Source organism: Sciurus carolinensis, chromosome 1 (genome assembly GCF_902686445.1).
Source record: "Sciurus carolinensis chromosome 1, mSciCar1.2, whole genome shotgun sequence".
Taxonomy (NCBI): domain Eukaryota; kingdom Metazoa; phylum Chordata; class Mammalia; order Rodentia; family Sciuridae; genus Sciurus; species Sciurus carolinensis.
Genome location: NC_062213.1, coordinates 165805039 through 165828591, shown reverse-complemented (window position 1 = coordinate 165828591; position 23553 = coordinate 165805039). Strand labels below are relative to the sequence as shown.

The following is a 23553-nucleotide window of genomic DNA, read 5'->3' as shown; positions in this document are numbered from 1 at the left end:
TTGCTGAGAGTCTCAACAAGTTGCCCAGACTGACCCCAAACTTGTGAACCTCCTGCCTCAGCCTCCTGAATCACTGGATTATGTGTGGGCCCCACTGCACCTCTTTCGTGGAGGCCTCTTTTGTAAGGACTCTCAATCTCCTTCATGAGGGAAGAACTTTCATGACCCAACCCTTCCAAAGTCCCCACCTCTAAGTACTGTTGCATTAGAGATTAAGTTTCAACATGAATTTGGAGGGACACAAACATTCAAATCATAGCAGTGGTTGAATTAATTGACTCTCCCACAAACAATGTGAGAGTTCCAATGTGCTTCACATCCTCACCAACATTGGGTATTGTCAGTAATGATTCAAGATGGCTGCAGTCGTGTCAAGCTGTACCTTTAACCTTGCCCTTAATTACTGGGTTTTAGAGTTACTCTTTTTTTTTTTTTAACTTCTCTGTACATGTACATCATAATTCTACATAATAGTGGGATTCATTGGCCGTATTCTTACATGCACATAGCATAATTTGATCAATCTCATTCCCCAGCACCTTCCATTTCCCTCCCTTCTCCCTCTCCCCAATCCACTGGCTCTGTCCTACGGATCTCCCTTCCATTGTCATTGCTGTTTTAATTAGTGCATCACAAATACATGTGTGATTGATGGTGATACACTCGTACATGAATGCAGCATGATTTGTAGATTTCATTCCCCGGGACTTTTCCATGTCCTCCTGTCCTCCTCCCGCTCCATCTGCTTTCTTTATTCTGGTCTCTCTCTGGTTTTCATGAGCTTCCCTTTTATTCCTTTCTCTTTCTAGTTTAAAATGTGACAGAAAGACATTTAGAGTTTCTCTTTTTGAGGTGCTGGGGGTTGAACCCAGGGCTTTGTGCATGGGGGGCAAGTACTCTAACACCTGAGCTATATCCACAGCCCTACTTACTCTTTTTTTTTTTCCTAAAATAAAAATTCACCTGTTTTATTTGGTATTGCACATCATTGGTCTCTTATTTTTTTTTATTAAAATCTTTTTTATTTTTACAGACACATTTTGACTCATTGTACACAAATGAGGTACAACTTTTCATTCTTTGGTTGTACACAATGTAGATTCACATCATTCATGTAATCATACATATACACAGGGTAATACTGTTTCATACTACTCTCTTTCCATCCCCCACCCCCTCCCACCTCTTTTTCCTCTACACCATCCAAAGTTCCTTTATTCTTTTCTTCTCCCCATCACCCCTCTTATTATATACTGTCATACACTTATCGGAAAAACATTCGGTCTTTGGTTTTTGGGCTTGGCCTATTTCACTTAGCAAGATATTTTCCAACTTCATCCATTTACCAGCAAATGCCATAATTGTATTCTTCTTTATGGCTGAGTTATATTCCATTGTGTATATACATCACAGTTTCTTTATCCATTCGTCAATTGAAGGGCATCTAAGTTGGTTCCACAATCTAGCTATTGTGAATTGAGCTGCTATGAACATTGAAATGGCTGCATCACTGTAGTATGCTGATTTTAAGTCCTTTGGGTATAAACCGAGGAGTGGGATAGCTGGGTCAAATGGTGGGTCCATACCCAGATTTCTGAGGAATCTCCATACTGCTTTCCAGAGTGGCTGCACCAATTTGCAACTTCACCAGCAATGTACAAGTGTGCCTTTCCCCCCCATCCACGCCAACACTTATTATTGCTTGTATTCTTGATAATAGCCATTCTAATTGGAGTTAGATGAAATTTTAGGGTGGTTTTAATTTGCATTTCTCTAATTACCAGGGATGATGAGCACTTTTTCATACATTTGTTGATCACCTGTATTTCTTCTTCTGTGAAGTGTCTGCCCATTTCCTTAGCCCATTTATTGATTGGGTTCTTTGTATTTTGGGTGTAAAGTTTTTTAAGTTCTTTATAAACTTTAGAGATGAGTGCTCTGTCTGAAGTGTGTGTGGAAAAGATTTTCTCCCACTCTGTAGGCTCTCTTTTCACTTTATGGATTGTTTCCTGTGCTGAGAAAAAACTTTTTAGTTTGAATCTATCCCATTTATTGATTCTTACTTTTATTTCTTGCTCTATGGGGGTCTTGTTAAGGAAGTCTGGTCCTAAGCCAACATGATGGAGATTCCGTCCTACTTTTTCTTCTATTTGGTGAAGGGTCTTAGGTCTAATTCCTAGATCCTTGATCCATTTTGAGTTGAGTTTTGTACATGGTGAGAGATGGGGTTTAGTTTCATTTTATTGCACATGGATTTCCAATTTTCCCGCATATGGATTTCCAATTTTCCCAGCACCATTTGTTGAACAGGCTATCTTTTCTCCATTGTACGTTTTTGGCACCTTTGTCTAGTATGAGGTTATTGTACTTATGTGAGTTTGTCTCCGTGTCTTCTATCCTGTACCATTGATCTTCCTGTCAATTTTGGTGCCAATACCATGCCATTTTTGTTACTATTGCTCTATAGTAGAGTTTAAGGTCTGGTATTGTGATACCTCCTGCATCACTCTTCCTGCCTAGGATTGCTTTGGCTATTCTGGGTCTTTTGTTCTTCCAGATGAATTTCAAAATTGCCTTTTCTGTTTCTATGAGAAATGTCAGAGGGATTTTAATTGGAATTGCATTAAATCTGTATAGCACCTTTGGAAGTATGGCCATTTTGATAATATTAATTCTGCCTATCCAAGAACTTGAGAGATCTTTCCATCTTCTAAGGTCTACTTCAATTTCTTTCTTCAATGTTTTGTAGTTTCATTGTAGAGATCTTTCACCTCTTTGGTTAGGTTGATTCCCAAGTATTTTATTTTTTTTAGGCTATTGCGAATGGAGTTGTTTTCCCCATTTCCCTTTCAGATGTTTTATCACTTATGTATAAAAATGCTTTAGATTTATGCGTGTTGATTTTACATCCTGTTATTTTGCTGAATTAATTTATGAGGTCTAGAAGTTTTCTGGATCCTCTAAATAGAAAATCGTATCATCAGCAAATAGTGACAGCTTGAGTTCCTCTTTTCCTATTCGTATCCTTTTAATTTCTTTAGTCTGTCTAATTGCTCTGGCTAGTATTTCAAGTACAGTGTTGAATAGAGGTGGTGAAAGAGGGCTTTCCTGTCTTGTTCCTGTTTTTAAAGGGAATGCTTTCAGTTTTTCTCCATTAAGAATGATGTTGGCCGTGGGCTTAGCATAGTTAGCCTTTAATGTTGAGGTATGTTTCCACTATCCCTATTTTTCTCTAGTGTTTTGAGCATGAGAGGGTGTTGTATTTTGTTGAACACTTTTTTTTGCATCAATTGAAATAACCATATGATGCTTATCCTTAATTCTATTAATATGATGGATTACATTTATTGATTTATGAATGTTGAACCAATCTTGCATTCCTGGGATGAACCCCACTTGATTGTGGTGCACTATCTTCTTAATATGTTTTTGGATTCAGTTTGACAGGATTTTGTTAAGGATTTTTGCGTTTATATTCATCAAGGATACTGGTCTAAATTTTTCTTTCCTTAACTAGTCTTTGTCTGGTTTGGGTATGAGGGTGATATTAGCTTCATAGAATGAGTTTGGTAGGGATCCCTCCTTATCTATTTCCTGGAATACTTTGAGAAGTATTGGAATGAGTTTTTCTTTGTAGAATTCAGCTGAGAATCTGTCTGGTCCTGGGCTTTTCTTGGTTGGTAGGCTTTTGATGACTTCTATTTCATTGCTTGATATTGATCTGTTTAAATTGTGTATATCTTCCTGGTTCAGTTTGGGAGGATCATATGTCTCTAGAAATTTGTTGATGTCTTCAATATTTTCTATTTTTTTGGAATATAGATTTTCAAAGTTATATGTTATGTATTTTAGTGGTGTCTGTCATAATAGTTCTTTTCGTCACAAATTTTAGTAATTTGAGTTTTCTCTTTCCTTCTCTTTGTTAGTGTGGCTAAGGGTTTGTCTATTTTGTTTACTTTTTCAAAGAATCAACTTTTTGTTTTGTCAATTTTTTGAATTGTTTCTTTTGTTTCAATATCAGTGATTTTGGTTCTGATTTTAATTATTTCCTGTCTTCTACTACTTTTGGTGTGGCTCTGTTCTTTTTCTAGGGCTTTGAGCTGTAATGTTAGTTCATTTAGTTGTTGACTTTTTATTCTTTTCTTGAATGTGCTCCATGCAATGAATTTTCCTCCTAGGAATGCTTTCATAGTGTCCCAGAGATTTTGATATGTTGTATCATCGTTCTCATTTACCTCTAAGAATTTTTTTTAATCTCCTCCCTAATGCTTTCTTTTATCCATGCTTCATTCAATAGCATATTATTCAGTCTCCAGGCATTGGAGTAATTTGTTTTTTATTTTGTCATTGATTTCTAATTTCATTCCAGTATGATCTGATAGAACACAAGGTAGTATCTCTGTTTTTTTGCATTTACTAAGAGCTGCTTTGTGGCATAACATATGGTCTATTTTCAAGAAGTTTCCACGTGCTGCTGAGAAGAAAGTGAATTTGCTCATTGATGGATGGAATATTCTATGTATGTTTGTTAAGTCTAAGTTATTGATTGTGTTATTGAGTTCTATGGTTTCTTTGTTTAGTTTTTGTTTGGAAGATCTATCCAGCGGTGACACGGTGTGTTAAAGTCACCCAGAATTATTGTGTTGTGGTTTATTTGATTCCTGGCATTGAGAAGGATTTGTTTGATGTACATGGATGCACCGTTGTTTGGGGCATAAATATTTACGATCATTAAGTCTTCCCTTAAGCAGTATGAAATATCCTTCTTTATCCCTTCTGACTAACTTTGACTTGAAACCCACTTTATCTGAAATAAGAATGGAAATCCCGGTTGGGGAGATAGCTCAGTTGGTAGAGTGCTTGCCTTGCAAGCATGAGGCCCTGGGTTCAATCCCCAGCACCACAAAAAAAAAAAAAAAAAAAAAAGAATGGAAATCCCCACTTTTTAGTCCATGGATGTCTTTTTCTATGAGATGAGTCTCTTGAAGGCAGCATATTGTTGGGTCTTTCTTTTTAATCCATTCTGCCAGTCTATGTCTTTTGATTGATGAGTTTAGGCCTTTACCATTCAGGGTTTATTGAGATATGATTTGTATTCCCAGTCATTTGGGCTTATTTTTGATTTTTAATTTGATTTGGTTTCTCCTTTGAATGATTTTCCTTTAAGGTAATTCCTCTCTTTACTGACCTACATTGTTGCTTTTCATTTCCTCCTCATGGAATATTTTGTTGAGAATATTCTGTGGCGCAGGCTTTCTATTTGTAAATTCTTTTAACTTTTGTTTATCATGGAAGGATTTTATTTCATCTGCAAATCTGAAGGTTAGTTTTGCTGGGTATAGGATTCTTGGTTGGAAACCATATTCTTTCAGAACTTGAAATGTGTTGTTCCAGGCCCTTCTAGCATTTAGAGTCTGGGCTGAGAAATCTGCTGATATCTGTATTGGTTTCCCCCTGTATGTAATCTGATGCTTTTCTCTTGCAGCCTTCAAAATCCTATCTTTATTTTGTATGTTAGGCATTTTCATTATAATTGGCTTTGGTGTGGATCTGTTGTGATTTTGTGCATTTGGCATTCTGTAAGCCTCTTGTATTTGATTTTCCATTTCATTCTTCAGGTTTGGAAAATTTTCTGATATTAGTTCATTGAATAGGTGTTTCATTACTTTGGTTTGTATCTCTGTGCCTTCCTCAATCCCAGTAATTCTTAAATTTGGTCTTTTCATGATGTCCCATAGTTCTTGGAGATTTTGTTTATGATTTCTTACCATCTCTGTTTGGTCAACTTTATTCTCAAGATTAAATATTTTGTCTTCATTGTCTGAGGTTCTGTCTTCCAAGTGATCTAGTCTATTGATGATGCTTTCCATTGAGCTTTTTATTTGGTTTATTGTTTCTTTCATTTCAAGGATTTCTGTTTTTTCTTTTTTTTTTTCTTTTTTTGAGAATATCTGTTTGTTGAAATGATATTTTGCTTCCTGCAGTTGGTCTCTCAACTGCTTATCAGTATGATCATTCATTGCCTGCATTTGCTCTCTTATCTCATCCTTTGCTTCATGAATCATTTTAATCATGTATAATCTGAAGTCCTTTTCTGACATTTCTTCTGTCACACTGTCACTGGATTCTATTAATATAGAATCTAGGTTTGTTTGAATCATTTTCTTCCTTTGTTTTTTCATGTTGTTCACTTATCTTCCCCTCTAGCAGTGCAGATCTGGGGTATTGCAGTTTTTCCCCTATAAGCTTATAGTGACCCTATAGGTTTCCAAAACTTTTTCTTTAAGGGTGAGATCAATATTAGCAGTGCCTAGTTCAGATAGTAGGCAACCCAAAACCAAGTAACCCCTATGAGGATGTTAACAATATTGTCATAATAAACAAAATGAATTCAATTATTATCTTCAGTATAACAAACAGATTTGCAGTTTCTAATTGAGGACAGAGAGGATGGGTAGGGGTGTAGGATGTAGTTGTTAATGGGATAAGAAAAGAATATATGGAAGTTCTAGATCATAGAATGAGTGAGAGTGTAATCAAAATAAGTTGGTTGTTAGCATGGGAAAAGGGAGAAAGAGCCTCTGAGGGAACAGGTAAACAAAAGGAAAAGACAGCGAGAAAAGTAAAGAAATAAAAACTTAAAATTTTTCAATAAGGAGAAAAAATTAAATCTACACTATAACAGTCATATAGTATCCAAACCTCCCAGTCTTCAGTAGCCTGATGCATGAGAGGTACCTGACAATGAGCTTCCAGTCTCCAGCAGGCATCTCAGGATGGGATTTGCCCCACCTTAAGATGGGAGATATGGCTTCCAAGATTATCCAAGATGGCCGCTCTGGCTTGCAAATGTGTTGGCAAATGGGGAGCTGCAGCTGGGGTGTGGGCGTGGTCGGCTGGAGGTCCTGGAGGCGGGGTGCAGTGGGTCTGGTTGCGGGATCCTGGTGGCGGGCAGCAGTCAGTCAGTCTGAGGGCCCTGGAGGCAGGGAGTGGTCGGTCGGGCTGAGGGATCCTGAAGATGGACCAGTCAGGGGTCCTACAGGTCCTGGCTGTTTTCTCAAAATGGTGGCAGCCACGTGTAACCAAACCTGCAGGTACTGTAACAGTGAACTTCCAGGCAACCATAGGCAGCTGGTGCTCCACTGGCGGTCTGCAGTCAGTCTGCTGACTGTTGTCGGACTATTGGGAGGTGAACTTTGGGCGGTGGGTGATGGGTAGGTGAAAGGCAGGTGATGGACAGGCAAGCAAATGGTGGATGGTCCCCTAGTTACTCTTGATATCTAGTATCATAAGTCCTCCAACTTAGCTCTTCCTGAAGATGCTCTGTTCTAGGCTGGGCATGGTGGTGCACACCTGTGGTCCCAGCAGCTTATATGTAATGTGATTGTGGATGACTTGGTGTCTGTGTGTCTTCACCTGCTTGAGTCCTTTGTCTTGCTAATTCTCTTTGTTTTTCTGTCCTTTTTTGGCTTTGGGGTGGTTGTTTTTCCTCACCTTCCCTCCTTTCCTTGGGTGGAAGTTATATCCTGTGCTTTTATTTATAGAAGTTTGTTTGTTTGTTTGTTGCTGTTCTGGAGATGGAGCCGAGGCCCTGGAGCACACAGTGCACTGAGCCACCCAGTGCCTCTGGGCTGTCTTTTAGTGAGTCTGTAAAGCTTTAATGTACATGTTGAATCAAAGGTCCAATTTAACCAAAGCAAATATCCTCCTTCCAGAGAGTTTAAGATTTAGCAACACATTAATGCCATTTAACTCACTCTCCCCAATTTATATGCTATTGTGGTGAGATGTTTTAATTCTTCTAAGTTCTTAACTTCATAAACTGTATTTATTTTATATAGTTCATGTTCTTCTATTTACCCAAATATTAATCTCTTTCAGTCACTTCTTTATTTATTGTGTCTCAGACCTTCTATTTCAGATTAATTTTCTTTGTCCTGAAGAACACTCTTTAGAATTTCCTTTGGTGAATTCTGCTGATAGTAATCTCAATTTTTATCTGAAAATGTCTTTATTTTGCCTTCATTCTTTTTAAGATTTTAAAACAATAAAAACTTAGAGTAAGGTACATCATTATTTAGCTCTTAGCATAGAGTTTATCATATAGTTATCATATAGTTTAGCATATAGTTGTTCATGATGGGATTTGTTGTGACACATTCATACATGCACACATATAATTATTTAATTTGACCAGTATCATTCCTGGTCTGGTACACTGCATCATTTTTAGTTATTATGACTTCTCCTTCCTATTAAAATGTGAGCTCCATAAAAGTCAGAACTTTGTTCACTTTTATTAAGTGCTCCTAGAATACAGTCATTCTAAATACTTATGAAATAGTTTATTTTTAATTTAAATTAAAAAATTTTTAATGGTACTGGGGATTATACCCAGGGGTGCTCTATCATGAGCTACATCTCCAATCCTTCTTATTTTTTTATTTTGAAACAGGGTCTTGCTAAGTTGCCCATAATGTCTTCAAACTTGTGATCCTCTTGTCTCAGCCTCCCAAGTTGCTGGGATAAATCTTTTTTTTTTTTTTTTTTTTTTAATTTTCCTTTTTCCCCATTTTTTTTTTTTTTATTGGTGCATTATAGTTGTTCATGATGGGATTTGTTGTGACACATTCATACATGCATACATATAATTATTTAATTTGACCAGTATCATTCCCCAGTATTTCTCCTTTCCCTTTTTCCCTCCCTTCTCCTGGTCCTTTCCTCTACTGATCTCCCTTCCATTTTCATGAGATATATTCCACCTTTCTTTTCATTTTCCCTCTCTAGCTTCCATATATGAGAGAAAACATGTGACCCTTGACCTGAGTTTGGCTTATTTTGCTTAACATAATGGTCTCTAATTCCATCCATTTTCCTGCAAATGATAAAATTTCATTTCTTCTTTGTGGTTCAAAAACCTCCATTGTGTGTGTGTAAAAAAAAAACTCCATTGTGTGTGTGTATGTGTGTATTCCACATTTTCTTTATCCATTTATCCATTGATGGACCCCAAGGCTGGTTCCATTGTTTGGATATTGTGAATTGTGCTGCTATATACATGGGTATGCATGTATCACTACAGTATGATGACTTTAATTCCTTGGAATAAATACGAAGGAGTGTTTTAGCTAGATCACGAGGTGGTTCCATGGGATAAATGTTTTTTAAACCATAAATCTGGGTACGGTGATGCTCACCTGTAATTACAGTTCAATGCTAGCCTGGACAACTTAGTGAGAGTCTACTTGAAATAAAAATAAATAAATAAAACATTGGGGATGTGGCTTAGTGGTAGAGTGCTCCTGGGGTTCAATCCCCAGTACCAATAAATAAATAATAAAATAATAAAATAAATAACTTTAGAAAAATTGAAGGTACAGTATACACATCTTTTTTCTCCCACCTTGCGTGATGGTGCACACCTGTGATCCCAGTGATTTAGGAGGCTGAGGCAGGAGTATCGCAAGTTCAAAGTCAGACTCAGCCAGGAAGCAAGGCCCTAAGCAACCCAATGAGACTCTGTCTCAAAATTAAAAAAAAAAAAAAAAAAAATTGAAAGCACATGAAAGAGAATAAGAAAAGGAAAATGGAGGCAGACCTCAACAGACCAGCAGTGCTTTATTAATTGATGGAGGGGCACATTTTCAAGAGGGAAAAATGGCAGCTGGCTCCAATAAGGGGCTGAGTTTAGGGTTTAGAGGGGCTGAGTCTGGCAGGAAAAGTGTTGGTCACAGAGGAGTAGTCAGGGGACTGGTTGTAGATAGGGAAAACTGCAACAAGTCCAGAGCCCAGCACTCTCCCTTTCTCCTTGGGGGGCTATTTGTTTCCAGTCTTTCAAAGGGTGGGGATAGAGATCATGGGGGCACAGTGCTGGGGACAGCAGATTCAGCTATGGGTGGGGGCCAGGTGCAAGTCCCCTGTGCTCTCCCATTTTCCCTTCCTACCTTTCTTCCACCTAAGGCCTGGACTTCTCTTTTATCCCCCGGCACTGACAAAAGCTCCAATTTACCACAGACACCTCCCCACATATGGCAGGAGGGTGGGAAGGGGAACAGTTGTAGATGAGGGAAGCTCCCTGGGGCCTGTTTTCTATATCCTTCAAAGAGGGCCGGGGATGTGGCTCAGTAGCAGAGTGCCCCTGTATTCAACCCCCACTACCAAAAAAATCTTTTTCCCCCTCCCGAATCACTTGATAGCAAGTCGCTCACGGGTGCCCCAACACCCTGAATTTCATACAACAAAGGGCAAAATAGAATCCTTATAACCTGAACATTAATATTGGTATACAGCTAGCATCTAATTCCCAGGCCCCATGCAAGTGTCTCCGATTTTTCCAGCAACATTTTCTGTAGCAAAAGGATCTGGTTCAGAATCTCTCATTGCAGTTTGTTGTCTAGTCTGTCTCCTTCAGTCCTCAGTCCTTCCTTGACTTTGGCCTTGGGACCTGTGAAAACTGTAGGCTGGCTCTTTTGTTGGGTGTATTTAGTTTGGCTTTGTCAGGGGATGCACCTCTGCAGGAATAGCACAGAATTGATACTGATTTCCTCCTCGCATCCCTTCTGGTGGCTAATGATTTTTTTTTTTTTTTTTTTTGGTATTAGGTGTTGAACCACCCAAGGGCTATTTGCCACTGAGTCACATCCCCAGACCTTTTTATTTTTTATTTTGAGACAAAGTCTTGCTAAGTTGCTTAGAGCCTCATTAAGTTGCTGAGCCTGTCCTTGAACTGAGATCCTCTTGTCTCAACCTCCAGAGTCCCTGGAAGTACAGGCATGTGACACCGTGACCAGTGCATGATTTTGATTTGTTCTATGACTGATACTCACTTTGTTCACTTGTGTTAAGATGGTTGCTGCCAAAGTTCTCCACAGTGACATCATTATTTCCCCCTAGTAATAAATATTTTGTGGCTTGGTACTTGGGTGTTTTTTGTTTTTGTTTTTGTTTTTTTACTAGAATTGAACTCAGGGGCACTTAACCACTGAGTCAGATCCCCAGCCCTTTTTTGTGTTTTGTTTTATTTAGAGACAGGGTCTCATTGGATTTGCTTAGTGCTTCGCTGTTGCTGAAGCTAGCTTTGAACTCTTATCCTCCTGCCTCAGCCTCTTGAGTCACTGGGATCACAGGATTACGCCACCACGTCCTGCTAGGTACTTTGAAACTATGTAAATATCCCAGTCCCCACCGAACTTTCCACTTAATCTTCATTTATTTACATTAGTATGGTCTCGGGTCCTAGTTTATTCAAATATTACTATCACTCTTTTTCTTGATGCTCAGCTTTTCCTTTGCCGGGTGGCATCCCCTTCAAGGAAGCGTTCGTCTTCCCTTGACCTCTCCCCCTGACTCTTTGAGTGCTCTTCCTTGTTTTCTGAAACAATATATCCCAGGCTCATCCTGGGCTCTTCTGCCCAAGTCTTGGAATCAGCCATTTCTCCCAGGAGCCCTGCTGGTGGCAGTGGAGAATGGTATTTGGAAGCCAAGGTCTTGGCATCAGCTGTGGGTTGCTTTTGGTTCTCCATATTGGTGCCATACTCTGGCAGCTTCTGGTGATTGTAGCCAAGATGCTCCTGGTTCCAGGTTCTCACAGGTTCTGGTTCTTGACCTCAGAAAGAGAGAGACCTGCTCTCCTTCAGTGTCCCGTCAACACCCCTAAGTAAAGGACCTTCAGCTGGCCCTGCTAACCAAGTGCGGGTTCCAGAATCAATCACTATGGCTCTTATTGGCCAAGCTTGGGGTCAGGCCCCGCCCCATTTTAAGAGGGGGTAAAGGGCGGGGCTTCCAGCATTCAGCTGGACCTAGTTGTCTGAAATAGCTGTAGAGCCCAAAGGAAAGATGGGGCTTTCACCCTCCCAAAAAAGTGAGAGATTTGGGGCTGACAGAGCAACAGATGCCCAGCGTAACAAGTGCTGAATTAGAGAATAGGAGGCTGCATGGAGGAGGCTGTGGGCGCTCATTTGGCCCAAAGGTCAGGAGAGGCATCTCTGAGGAGTGGCAGGCAAAGACTGAAGGAAGGAAGCCCAGGGGGACAAGGAGGAATGGCAGGGGAGTGGCTAGGTAGTGGAAACAACCTGTGCCAGGGCCCCCAGGGGACACTTGCCCAGGGCTGGAGGAGGCCAGAGTGGGAGATGAAGCTGGGGGGTGGACAGGGAGGGCTGGCCTGACAGGTGTGAGGGCCCTGGCAAGGGTGGTGGCTTCATGGTAAGTGGAATGTGGCTCCACTGAAGGGCTCTAGGGCGGGGAGGTGACCTGAGCTGACTTAGACTTTAAGCTCAGCCTGACTGCTGGGGGAGTGAGGGTTGGGAGGAGGGACGAGACTCTGCACCTGAATCCCCCATGTTTTATTTGCTTCTCTTCCCATGGAATCCATGATATGCAGAAATCTTTGATGAAGTGACCTCAGGCCTGAGGAAGGTGCCAGGGAAGAGAGAAGATGGCAACCAAAAGGCGCTGGTATGCCTCTGCCCACCCCTAGCCGCTTTCCTGGGAACGCCCCTCCCAACAGCCAGACATTTCTGTTCCTCTGCGTGTTTCTTCCTCCTAAGTACTCAGCACCCTCTTGTGCCTACCGTTCATCTCCCTCATTAGAATGAGTCTTCCACAAGCCAGAAACGTCTGTCTTACAGAAGTAATTTCAGCCTTCAGAGCAGTGCACAGCACCACAGTAGGTGCACTATAGGTCCACCTAGGCCAGGCCAGGCCAGGCCAGATCCAGCCCCTAGGCAGCGGGGGCAGGGAGAGCGTGACAGGAGCAAGAGGCCCTGTGTTTGAGACCATTCGTCCCCATCCCAGAGCATTCTTCTAGTCATCTGCCTTCCTGTAGCCCTTCCCTCTTCTCATACCCTGAACTCCTTCCTGACTCCAGGTCTTTGCCCTGTCCATTGATAGAAGAGGAGGAGAACTCGCAACCATCTTTAACCCAGCACGCTCTCCATTCTGTTTTTTCTTTACTGTTTGAAGTTGTTTACTTATTTCCGGCTATCTTGTCTTTGTCTTTAAGATAGGGGGAAGGATAGATTAATTGGAGAGGGGTTCGTGTGTTCCCTCTCTCACATAGCATAATGCCTTAATTTGACTGGTATGTTCTAGAAGATTCCTAAGTGTTACTGATGGTGGAATTTCAGATTGAGACCTTGAGACCTTTTCTGTCTCTCCTTTGTCTTCTCCTGCTTTCCCATCCCTCATATCTGACCCCCCCAAATGCTGGCCTTCAGGATTACCCTTTCCACCCCCACCGCCAAGATTTTTCTCCTGTCCTCACCCCACCCCAAGTCCCCGCTGTGGGAACTTGTCATTTCTCTCAAGCTGATGCTGGGAGCTGGCTTGCCCACACCTGCTGGGTGTTAGCAGGTGCCCTATGCACCCCGCAAGGGCTGGCTTCAGTGGGGCTCCCCCTGTGATTCTGTTCCAAGGCTAACAATGTCATCCAGAAGAGCCAGGACCTGCTGGAAGGGGAAGGAAAGAAGAAGACCATGATGAAGAAGATGATGGTGCGGGGGCCACAGTGGGGGTGCAGCACTGGGTGGGGAGGGTGGAATTCCTGAGTCTACCCCTTGATGAGGCTGGGCGGGGGCGAGGTGGGAGGAAGATAGGATGAAGGACAGGTCACCCGGACTTGAACCTCAGCTCCCCCTCTGCCTGCCCTTCACCTGCCCTGAGGGAGCCTGGGCAAGTTATTTCTCTTCTCCGAGTCAATCTCCTGATCTCACAGATGGGGTCACAATACCTGTGATTTTGGGAGAACACAATCGGGTGGGCTGTTCCCTGCAAAGCCTGTGCGTGGGAAACAGTTATCATTCTTTTCCCAGAAATTCCTCCTGGTGGGAATTTCGGAATTGCTAAATGCAGTCTCCTCTGCAGGGTTAATTCAAGTTTAGAAGATTATATTTGGCTTTGTGTCCCTTGAAAGGAGAAAGAGAGAAGAGACTGGGGGTGGGTAGCTCAGGGGTCAGGTACCTACTTAGCACGTGTGAGGCCCTGGGTTCAGTCCCCAGCACACCTTCATTTAACTGACATACATTGAGCACCTTCTGGATGTAGGTGCTAGATCAAAAGTAAGAAGTAACTAGAAGGTCCTGTTAGAGGAATCCAACCAGGCAGTTTTCAAGGGCCACGAGTAGTGATTTTTGCTTGGGCAGTTCCATGGGTGACATAGTCTTCTGCCTCCAAGTTGCTGCAGGAAGTTTTACAGAGTTCTCCATGTGGGGTACAGCAGGTGAGGGCTGGGGGTGTTTTGGGTGGCCTTGAACTGACATTGCAGGATGGAGTTTGAGCAGTGAGTTGGCTCTCTGGACCCCACTGGGGGGCAGGGCGTCTGCTCAACTGAGGGGCTGTTGTACCTGCTCCCTTGAGGAGGGGCGGCATTGGCCTTGGTGGTCTGCAGCAACCAGTGTCCTCACTGGCCCCTCTGTGGTCCCTGTCCAGAGGCAGATCCAGGATGAGCCGCTGGATTCCCTTTCAAGTTCCGTCCGCAGGCAGGCCATGGAGACCCTGACCCAACTGAGGTGTCCACACCCTACCTCTGGGCTCTGCCTGTCTCTCCTGGGCCCTTCCCCTGAGCCCCGCCCTGCTCCTAGCCTTCCCCTCTCCCTTGCCTAGTCCTCGCCTGGCTGTCAGCCCCCACACCCACTCTCCTGGTACCACCTCATCTAGTCCTCTTGTGGGTCAAACCTCAGCATCGTGCCAGGGGCCCTCACCCCTGCCCTGGTCTGCCCTCCCTCATTCCATGCCTCACTTCCTTTTTCCTCCCAGCCACACCCAGCCCATCCTGGGTGTGCGGGAGAAGGCAGAGCTGGTGAATACGTGCGTGCGCAGTGTGTTCTCGCTGCCCTCGGTGCAAGCCATGCAGGAGAAAGACGAGGCCAAGGCAGAGGCCATCCAGGTGAGGCACCTGCTTCCCTCCCGAGGTGTGTCCCCAGGACTGCAGGGAGCCTTACTTGGGCCTGTCTCTGGACACCTAGTGGACCAGAGAAAGGGCCTTCTGGGAGTGGGTAGGAGCCTCTCCGCCCTTCCCCTTAGCTATGTGGCCTGGGGCACTCACCTTACCTCCCTTGGCCTGAGCGGGCATTTGGTAACTGTTTGGTGCATAAATGAACCACCGCAAAGGATGCTTCCCCATGTGGAGGCCCTTCACTTCTGGGTCCTGCCCCGAGAGAGGAAAGCGGGCAGATGTTGGTGTGACTGGAGGTGGCCAGGGCTGGGGGAGGGGTGCTGAGGACTGAGTCACGAGGAAGAAAGTGGGAGCTGGAGCAGACACCTAGAGGAGCAGAACTTCAAGGGCCTCGTTTGAGCATCTTTGAACCTCTGCGAGGTCATCTCAGGAAAAGCGGTAGAAGTGACATTTAGTGCCCGATTGAGGGGGGAGCTAGGGTCAGGGGGGGAGGTTCAGGAAGAGGGCTTCCAGCTCAGGGTCAGGCATGGTCACCCATCCTTGCCATCAGCCAGTGTTAGTCGGGTACCTCTCCGCACCCAGCTCAGTGTGGGGACCTCACGGTAGTGTTGGGGGCAGGGGAACATTGCCAGAGGTTCACTCGAAGAAGTGCAAAATGACTTCCAGCGGGCAGTAAAGAGCCTGGAAAGGGAGACGTGGCCTTGAAGTCGTGGGTCAGGGGTCACGATTCTGGAGTGAGCTTAAAGAGGAACTGAAGAACTGAAGGGGTGGCAGAAGGAAGAGCATTTCAGCCAGAGGGAACAGCCTGTGCAGAGGCCTGCGGACAAACTGCATGGTGACTGCAAAGATGACAGGAGGCAGTGGGGCTGGAAACAAAAGTTATGGGAGGCCAGGCTAGAGAGCAGGTGGGAGCCAGACCATGCACACAGCTGGAAGGCTCTGGGTGCAGAGCTGGTGCTCTGGGAGAAGACCAGCAGCCAGGCAGGGAATCCTGCAGGGTGGGAAGAGCAGGAGGCCCTCTTGCAGTACCAGGTCTGGCCAGCAGAGGGAAGTTCTGCGCAGTAATCAGCAGCAGGTGGGCGGGAAGGTGGAGGTTGTTGGCAGTGGAGTTTGCTTGGTGGTTGTAGTGTGCCCCAAAGGGCCACTAGCTCCAGGGTGTGCACAGACTCAGGAAGCCTGCACAGTGACAACTTGGGAGATAGGCTTGGGGAGCCACCAGGAGGAGGGGAAGCAAGGAAAAGAGGGCCTTCCCAGAGTGGCACAAACCCACCGCCCAGCATTGTACATTGGTGATTGCTGCACCCATAGAACAATTCCAGCACTGCTCTGTGGGAAGCTGAGGGAGAGATGGCTCCTTTAAGGCAGCTTAAGGATCTGCATGTGCTTTAATCAGAACACTAGCCAGAGATAATAAAAATAAGACTGGCCCTTGCATTTATCCAGCCTTTAAAGAGCTGGAGCATTTTCTGGTGCCTCCTCTCATTTATTCCTCACAGCCTGACAGCTCCTTGTTTGTGACTTTGGACAAATGTATTCTCAATCTGAGGATATGGATGTGCAAATCACCAGGCACGTATCTGGCCCATGGCAGAGTCTCAATAAATGCTCTTTCTCTGCTTCCTCCCCCATTAAGGTAGGAAGGGCAAAGATAAAAATTACCAATTTGTTGGTAAGGAGACTGTAACCCATGAAGGGGGAGTCATTTGTCCAATATCACACATCAGATGAGTCTCAGCAGTGGGGCCATAAAGTGGTTCTTATGGGCCCAAGTGCCCCCTCTTCCCTGATCACCTAAGTGCGTGTCAACCCAACTTGGTCCCCTCCTGTCCACAGACACTTTATCATCAGACCTTGGATGCTCTACAGACATTGCTCAATGCCCTCTTTATTGAAGACCCCACTCCTGCTGGACTGAAGAGCATTTTGGAGGTGCAGGGAGTGGGGCTGGGGGATGGTGGGAGAAGGGCAGAGGGAAACAGGGAGTTAGCCCTGAGCTGCTGGAGGCTGGGCCAGAAGGAGTGATTTGACCTTGGGATGTCACTTTGTGCCAGTGTTCAGCCTGCCAGTTCTGCTCTCAGCCTCTTACCAGTCTCCTGCCCCTCACCCTCTCCCCATCCCCCACACTGCATATATAGCCACCCCACACAGCTCCTGCTGTGGCTCCAATAGCATCACCTCTCCATCTGTCTCTTTCTGCTCTCCTGACTCCCCTCCTTTCATCTCTCCTCATTGACCTCCCTCCCTCTGGTCCCTGAGTCCTGTTCTCAGCTCCAGGACCTCATCTCTCCCTAAGCCCCAAGAAGAGGAGGAGGGCTGTGGAGAGCTGCCTCTGTGCCCTCTCGGAAGCTCCTGCAGATGGGTGAAGGTTGGCCTGTCCGCCCAGCAGCAGGGGCTGGCATCCCACCTTAGCTGTCTCACCCTCGTCCCCGCAGCCCCTGGGGCCCTGGATGAACTCGGGGAAGGCCCATGAGCGAGCACGGGCTGTGAACAGCAATGTCTCGGTGTTGAACCACACGCTCCTGACTGTGCCTCTCTTTGTGAGTGTCACCGGGAAGGGTGGACGCTCCTAGGGAGACTCTCCCCAGCTCCCAGGGCCCTGCTGTCGGGGCCGGCCTACCCAGCTCTGTTCACCGGTTACCATATAGCATTACTGAACCTGTAAGACTCCATCCCCGTGACTGTGACACCAACAGATGTCCTCGGGGTTCCCGGCTCTGGGGCTCCTCCTGGGGAGGCTCATCCTTCGCATCGGGGATCCTGATGAGGAGATTGGCCGGGAGGCCCTGGACGGCATCACCATCCTCTACACTATCCTGGAGCTCCAGAAACGTAAGCCTGCGGGAGCGCCCGGGCAGGTCTCCTGGGAGGCCACTCAGCCAGCCTTGGGCTGGAGCCGGGCAGTGGGGCCTGGGTGGGAGAGGGACCAGCCCGGAGTCAGACCTACCTACAGACAGACCTATTTTGATGTAAACAGTTCTTTCTGATCTTTTCCTCATCCTTCCATGCTTAATTTGTGACTGCTTTGGTGTCCCCACAGCACCAAATACACTCAGGCAAGATGGTCCTAATGTCTTGTTTTCTTGTCTGTCTTCCCCACTCAAATGTAACCCAATGAGCCGAGGGCAGGGTCCCGTCTTGGTCACCACTGTGTGCCCAAGGCTGCGTGGTGGGTGCTCAGTGCATGTTTGTTGAAGGAACTCACAAAGAGCAGGTCCTCTCTCAGGATCTGGAGTGGCTGGAGCCTGTGCGTGGAGGAATGTCCCTAGATTCAGTTTCAGGGAGCCAGTGCTGTGACGTATTACTCAAGCGCCCGGCTGGCACTGTACCTGGGGCTGCACAGTATACACTGTCTCTTGTCTTCTTCCTTTCTCTATAGTCCCAACTCTGCCCCAGTCCAGGGGACCCTGGCCTGCTGTTTAAGCTCCTCTGGCTCTGAAAGAGTGTCGTTGCCTACAAGGACCTCTGGCCCTTCCTTCTGTCCCTGTGTGACTTCAGGCTAGTGTTTTGCTTGTCTAGGCTCAGATTTCCTCATATGTGAAAAGATCACAGTAGAATAAAATCTATAAGCTTTCGACATCTTTTCTAAGAACTGGGCATGGTGGCACATGCCTGGAATCCCAGGGAGGCTGAGACAGGAAGATCATAAATTTGGGGCCAGGTTGAGCAACTTAGTGAGACCCTGTCTCAAAATAAAAAAGACTGGGGGCATAGCTCAGTGGTAAAGCACCCCTGAGTTCAAACCCCTGTACTGCGGGGGAAAGAAAGAGTCTATGTGGAGGCCAGCCCAGGGTCACACACCGTACAAGTCCATTTATAAAGCCGGGAACTCCAGCTAGGGGTTCAGGAATGGCTGCCCCGGGGAGCAAGGGGTGGTCCCGAGAGGGGTATACAAGAGTGCCTTCTAGGGCGCTGATTGCGTTCTGCTTCTTGACCTGGGCACCAGCTACCTGGGTGAAACTAATCAAGCTGCTTATGCAGGATTTGGATCCTTCCTACAGCTGCTTTTAATAAAAAGTTAAGAACCATAGTCTGGTCGGGCCTGACCCAGAAGGTTCTTCTCTTGCAGGAGCCAGAGATAAGGAAGAGACCAACAAGAAGGAGCTGTATGAGAGCAACAAGCGCTTCCTGGGACCCTACAACCCCGTCAGCCCCTGCCAGAACATCCTGCGTGTGATCGCGGTGACTGCTGCCCATTAGCCCGGGCCTCCCGAGGAGGGAGCGGAGAAGGGCAGAGGCACAGCCCCAAATGCCAGCTCAGCTTCCCCAGAGCTCCAGCCCCTCCCCCCGCCCATGCCACGACTTCCTTCTCCCTGACACCCAGCCCTGGGTGCAGGGCCCATGCTCCCCCTTTTGTAGCTCTTCCCCAGAGGGTCCGTCTCTTGCTGATTGAGGGGGCATGCAGGGTCCTCCCTGTTGCCCTCTGCAGTGGGTCAGGTGGTCTTTGAGTCTCTGTATAGCTCTGGGTCTACCCTTCAAGGTCTGGAGCTCTCTCTGCGCCTTTGTTTCAGGAATTTGGAGATTTCCTGGGGCCCCAGCAGGTAAAGGACCTATTGCTGGCAGCCCTGGAAGGGCTGAAAGACGGCTCAGAGGCTCGGGGGAAGGACTCCGGGGAGATGATGCAGCTGGCCTCGGAGGTCACGCTCAGCTCAGTGCTGGAGTGGTACCGCCACAGGGCGCTGGAGGTGGTAAGGCCTCCTGGGGGCAGAGGCTGGGGGCCACTGGGGCCTGGGGGACTCCCCTGTCCCCTCCACCTACTCATCACTCGGCACATCCTGTCTGACTGTGATCAGGGTGGGAGGGTGGTGGGCCCCCTACGCACGGGGCAGGGCAGGGGTAGCTTATCACCCCGAGAGAAGCCAGCTCGCCTGGTGGGTGGGGTGTGGAGGAACTGGCTGGCTCCCAGGGCAGCAGCAGGCCTCTGCTCTCTCCCCTCTTCTCTCCTGTGGTGCTCTCCTCTCTCCTTCCTGTCCTCTCCTGTTGGTCTCTCCTGTCTCCATCTTCTTCCCTTCTCCCCCTCCCCCTCCCCCTTCCCTCCATGCCTTCCCTGGTTTTTCTGATGGACCTTTGTTCTGCCTGCTCACGGCTGTGCCCTAGATCCCAGAAATCATGCAGGGCATCTACATGCAGCTGAGCCACATCCAGGAACCTCGGGCCCGCGAGGTGGCCCTGTTGCCCGTCTCCCTCTTGGCCAGCTCCTTCATGACAGAGGTTGTGGTGGCCCTGCTCATGTGCCCCCTCCCACTGGACAGGTACCAATTGAGGGGGGCTCCCAGCCACTTCATCTCAGAGGGACAAAGCAGGCCTCCCAGGCTGGAATCCCCCCTTTCTACCTAGGGAAGGCCCTCGCCCTCCCAGATGGCCCCTCTTCTGTGATCCGTGGTTCTTATGACAACCATTAATCATTTCCTCAGCGCTGCTGGGTGTCGGTGCTGAGCATCAGTACATTCTCTTGATCTCGAAATAGCTCCATTCTACAGATGAGGAAATTGAGGCTCAGGGGAATTTTCCTGCCCTAGGAGCCCACTGAGGCACCAGCTAAAGGAGGACCTAAATTTGACCCTGACTGACTCCAAGCCTGGAGCTCTTTCATGGTGCCCTAGGAAGGAGGCCTGCATGTCCTGATTCTGCCTCCAGCAACTGGTGGTCTTGGGCAGCCTGCTTGCCTTCTCTGGGCTTCAGTTTCCCCCAGAAGCAAAAGGAGGAAATGATCCCTGTATTTACACCCCGGATGGGCGGTGTGATGAAGTAATGCAGCCAGCTGGGCTGAGCACCTGCTTGGGTCTGCAACTGTTCACTGCCTCCAGGGAGCTCCTGGTCTGAGGGGCAGAGGGGACAGTGGCCAGATGGTGACCAATCTGGCTGACCTTGACCTCTCAGCCCAGGAAATGTTCCCACCATGCTTTTGAATAAATAAAATAAGGCAGTGGCTAATCAACACCCTAGGATGGTTGTTTCTGAGTAAATGCGAAAGAATTACGCAGAGCCTTGCAAACGGCTTTCTAGGGTGTGCTCTGGTTGGGGTCATTTGCAGATCGGCAGGGATGGTGACCCAGCCTCCCGTCCCATTCTCCCACTAGGACAATTTTAGCTCTTTCAGGATGCACTGTATATTGGGAGGATTCTTCTTGGGTTCCCTAAACAGTCTGACTCACAGGATGACCAGGGATCGCACTTGATATCAGAGTCACTCAGGGTAGAGGACAAGGCAGAGACAAGCCAGGCACCCAGGCACAGTGTTTAAGGAGACCCCTCCCCAGGTGCCAAGACTGCACTTGCATGAGTCTGAGCATGAGGACCTCCTTGAATTTTGTACTCTGGATGCTTGGGTCTGGGAACTGGTCCCTTGGACCTCCCAGGTAAAGCTCAGGTGTGAGGAAAAGAGGCCCAGAGTGACCCCTGGCTGAAATGGAACCACAGGGACCAGAGTGTCTCTTGCCAACACTATAGGCTTCATTTTGGGATTCCCCACAGGGACAATTCCATTAAAGAGTCACTGCCCCCTGGCAGAACCCCATCATGCACATCAGTTCTTACAGTTAATTGATAGTTTCAGTTCAGATGCAATTTACCAAATGGTCATAAAGAAGACCATTTTTACCATAAGTAATGTTGCCTAGCAACATAGTTGACATACTATCTTTATCAGGTTTCCAGGGGAACAGAGCTAGAAAGTGAATGGAAGGTTCAGATGCTCATGTAGAAGGGGAAAAGTTTCTGTTAACCCTGTAGCACTCCGTCAGATTCCCGTGGCAGGAATTCTGTGGGCTGGTGTCTGCTGCATTCAGGTGTTTCCCCTGCCTGGGGAACTGCCTGCCAAGGGGCAGGAGCCGTGCTCCCTGGTATTAGGTGACAAGGGTTCCCCTTCCTTGACTCCTGCTTCCTGGTATGAAGGAAGGAGCCTGGGCTTTGGAGACATCAGGTCTGGCCACTCCTCGCCTCTGTAGCTCCTTAGCCGTATCATTTTGGATTGGCAATTTACCTCTCTGAGCCTCTGTTCTGCATCTGCAAAATGGGAATAATACCCATGTTTAGGGTCATTGTGAAAATTCAGTTACCTGAATGGATCGAATTCTTTTTTTACTTCTGTATCCCTAGAGATTTGTCTAGTGCAGCACATGCTCAATAAATATTTGCTGAAATAATAAATTGTATGTAAAGCACCTGGCATGGTCACTGGAACAGGGTTTTCAATCATCATTAGCCTCTTGCCTCTTAGGGAGTGTTTTCTGGACTATTCCTTACTGGCATGCCTAACCACCCCCCACCCTGGCCCTCAGTAATGGAGCGGAGATGTGGAGGCAGTTGATACTGCGCAAGCCCAGCTGTGATGTCCGAGACCTCCTGGATCTGCTTCTGACCAGCTTGAAGGAAAAGCCGGTCACCAAGAAGGGCCGGGCCTCCATTGTGCCTCTGGCGGTGAGGACCCAACCCACCAGCCCCATCACTCCATCCTCCCTCCCCTGCTCCTTCCCTCCTGCTGTGCTCAGCTTACTGGGTTCTCCGGCCCACCTGCCAGTGATACTTGTCTTTCCTTGGGCAAGTCCCTGTCTCTGGGTTCTTTGTGAGCCACTGGACAACAGTGGTGCCACCTGTGGGGAGAGCAGCCTGGAGCAGTGGGAACAGAATGAGCTGGAGGCCCAGGTGGTGGCTGGAGTTCTCTGTGCCTCTATCACCTTTAACTTTCACCTGGCTCATCCCTGCTCACCTTCCTGCTTCCACTCCTGCCCCTCTGATCCCTACCAAAGCATCCTCCAGAAATGCACACCTGCTCTCCTCAGCGCCCGCCTTGGCTTCCCGTTGCCCAGGAGAGTACCATGGTGCTCCTACCTGTGCTGCCAGGCCTGGTAGCCCTCGCCCACCTTGCCTCCCTCCACGGGCCTCTTGCTTGCTCTAGTGCAGCCTCACTGGTGTTGGTCAGAACTTCAAACATCCACGCAGTCTTCTGCAACAGGGCTTTGTGCCCTCTCCCTGGAATGCCCTCCACCAAGCTACCTTCTGCTCATCCCTCAGCTCAGTGCAAGCATCGCCTCCTTGGGGAAGGCCTCCCTGTTCTCCCTGACTTGCTCCAATCTGGGCATGGTATACTTCGTTTCATATACTTTGTCTTGGAAGAGTTTATCCCAGTTGTGATTTGATAATAGTGTGGGGACCATTTGGTTAATTCGTGAGTTGCAGGAAGCCAGTGCCTATCCTATTCGGCTCATGATGACATCTCCAATGTCAAGCACACACCAGGCACAGAGTAGGTACTCAACTGTTTTTTCTTGGGCTGATTTGTTTAATAGGTGTTTATTAGCACCTACTAAGGGCCAGGCACACTGATGAGTTCTGGGGATTCAGCAGCAAGACATTCTCAGATGGTCTGTGCCCTGCCCAAGCTCATACAACTTAGCACTTAGTGGCACCAGAGCCCAAGCCCAGATCTCTCCCCATGTGCCGGGCACCTGTGTTGTGAAGAAGGAAGAGGCAGGGAATGCTACAGCTGGTATCTGAAAACCTGGGTTCAAGTTCCAGCTCTGCCCCTAGGGGCTGGGTGTCCTTGGACAGCTGCTTGACCCCTCTGAGTCAGTCTCTTCAATTGCAAAATGGAATCAGGACTGTTTAATTCTCAGGAGGTGGGAAGGGATCCCTCACCATGATTCTTCCCAGGTCACATGGCG

The 23553-nt window shown here is 47.0% G+C and overlaps 1 protein-coding gene across 1 annotated transcript in view; it reads left to right on the top strand.

Annotated features, from left to right (window-relative positions):
* The window catches only part of Mroh7 (maestro heat like repeat family member 7), a 48710-nt gene that overhangs the window by 5999 nt on the left and 19158 nt on the right, over positions 1-23553 (top strand). Inside the window, exons 2-12 of the mRNA XM_047516404.1 lie at positions 12383-12456; positions 13416-13493; positions 14428-14507; positions 14755-14884; positions 16727-16822; positions 17326-17430; positions 17587-17722; positions 18960-19072; positions 19402-19578; positions 19988-20142; positions 22171-22309. Of these exons, the coding sequence (XP_047372360.1) occupies positions 12383-12456; positions 13416-13493; positions 14428-14507; positions 14755-14884; positions 16727-16822; positions 17326-17430; positions 17587-17722; positions 18960-19072; positions 19402-19578; positions 19988-20142; positions 22171-22309 (1283 nt within the window). The remainder of the gene's footprint in view (positions 1-12382; positions 12457-13415; positions 13494-14427; positions 14508-14754; positions 14885-16726; positions 16823-17325; positions 17431-17586; positions 17723-18959; positions 19073-19401; positions 19579-19987; positions 20143-22170; positions 22310-23553) is intronic.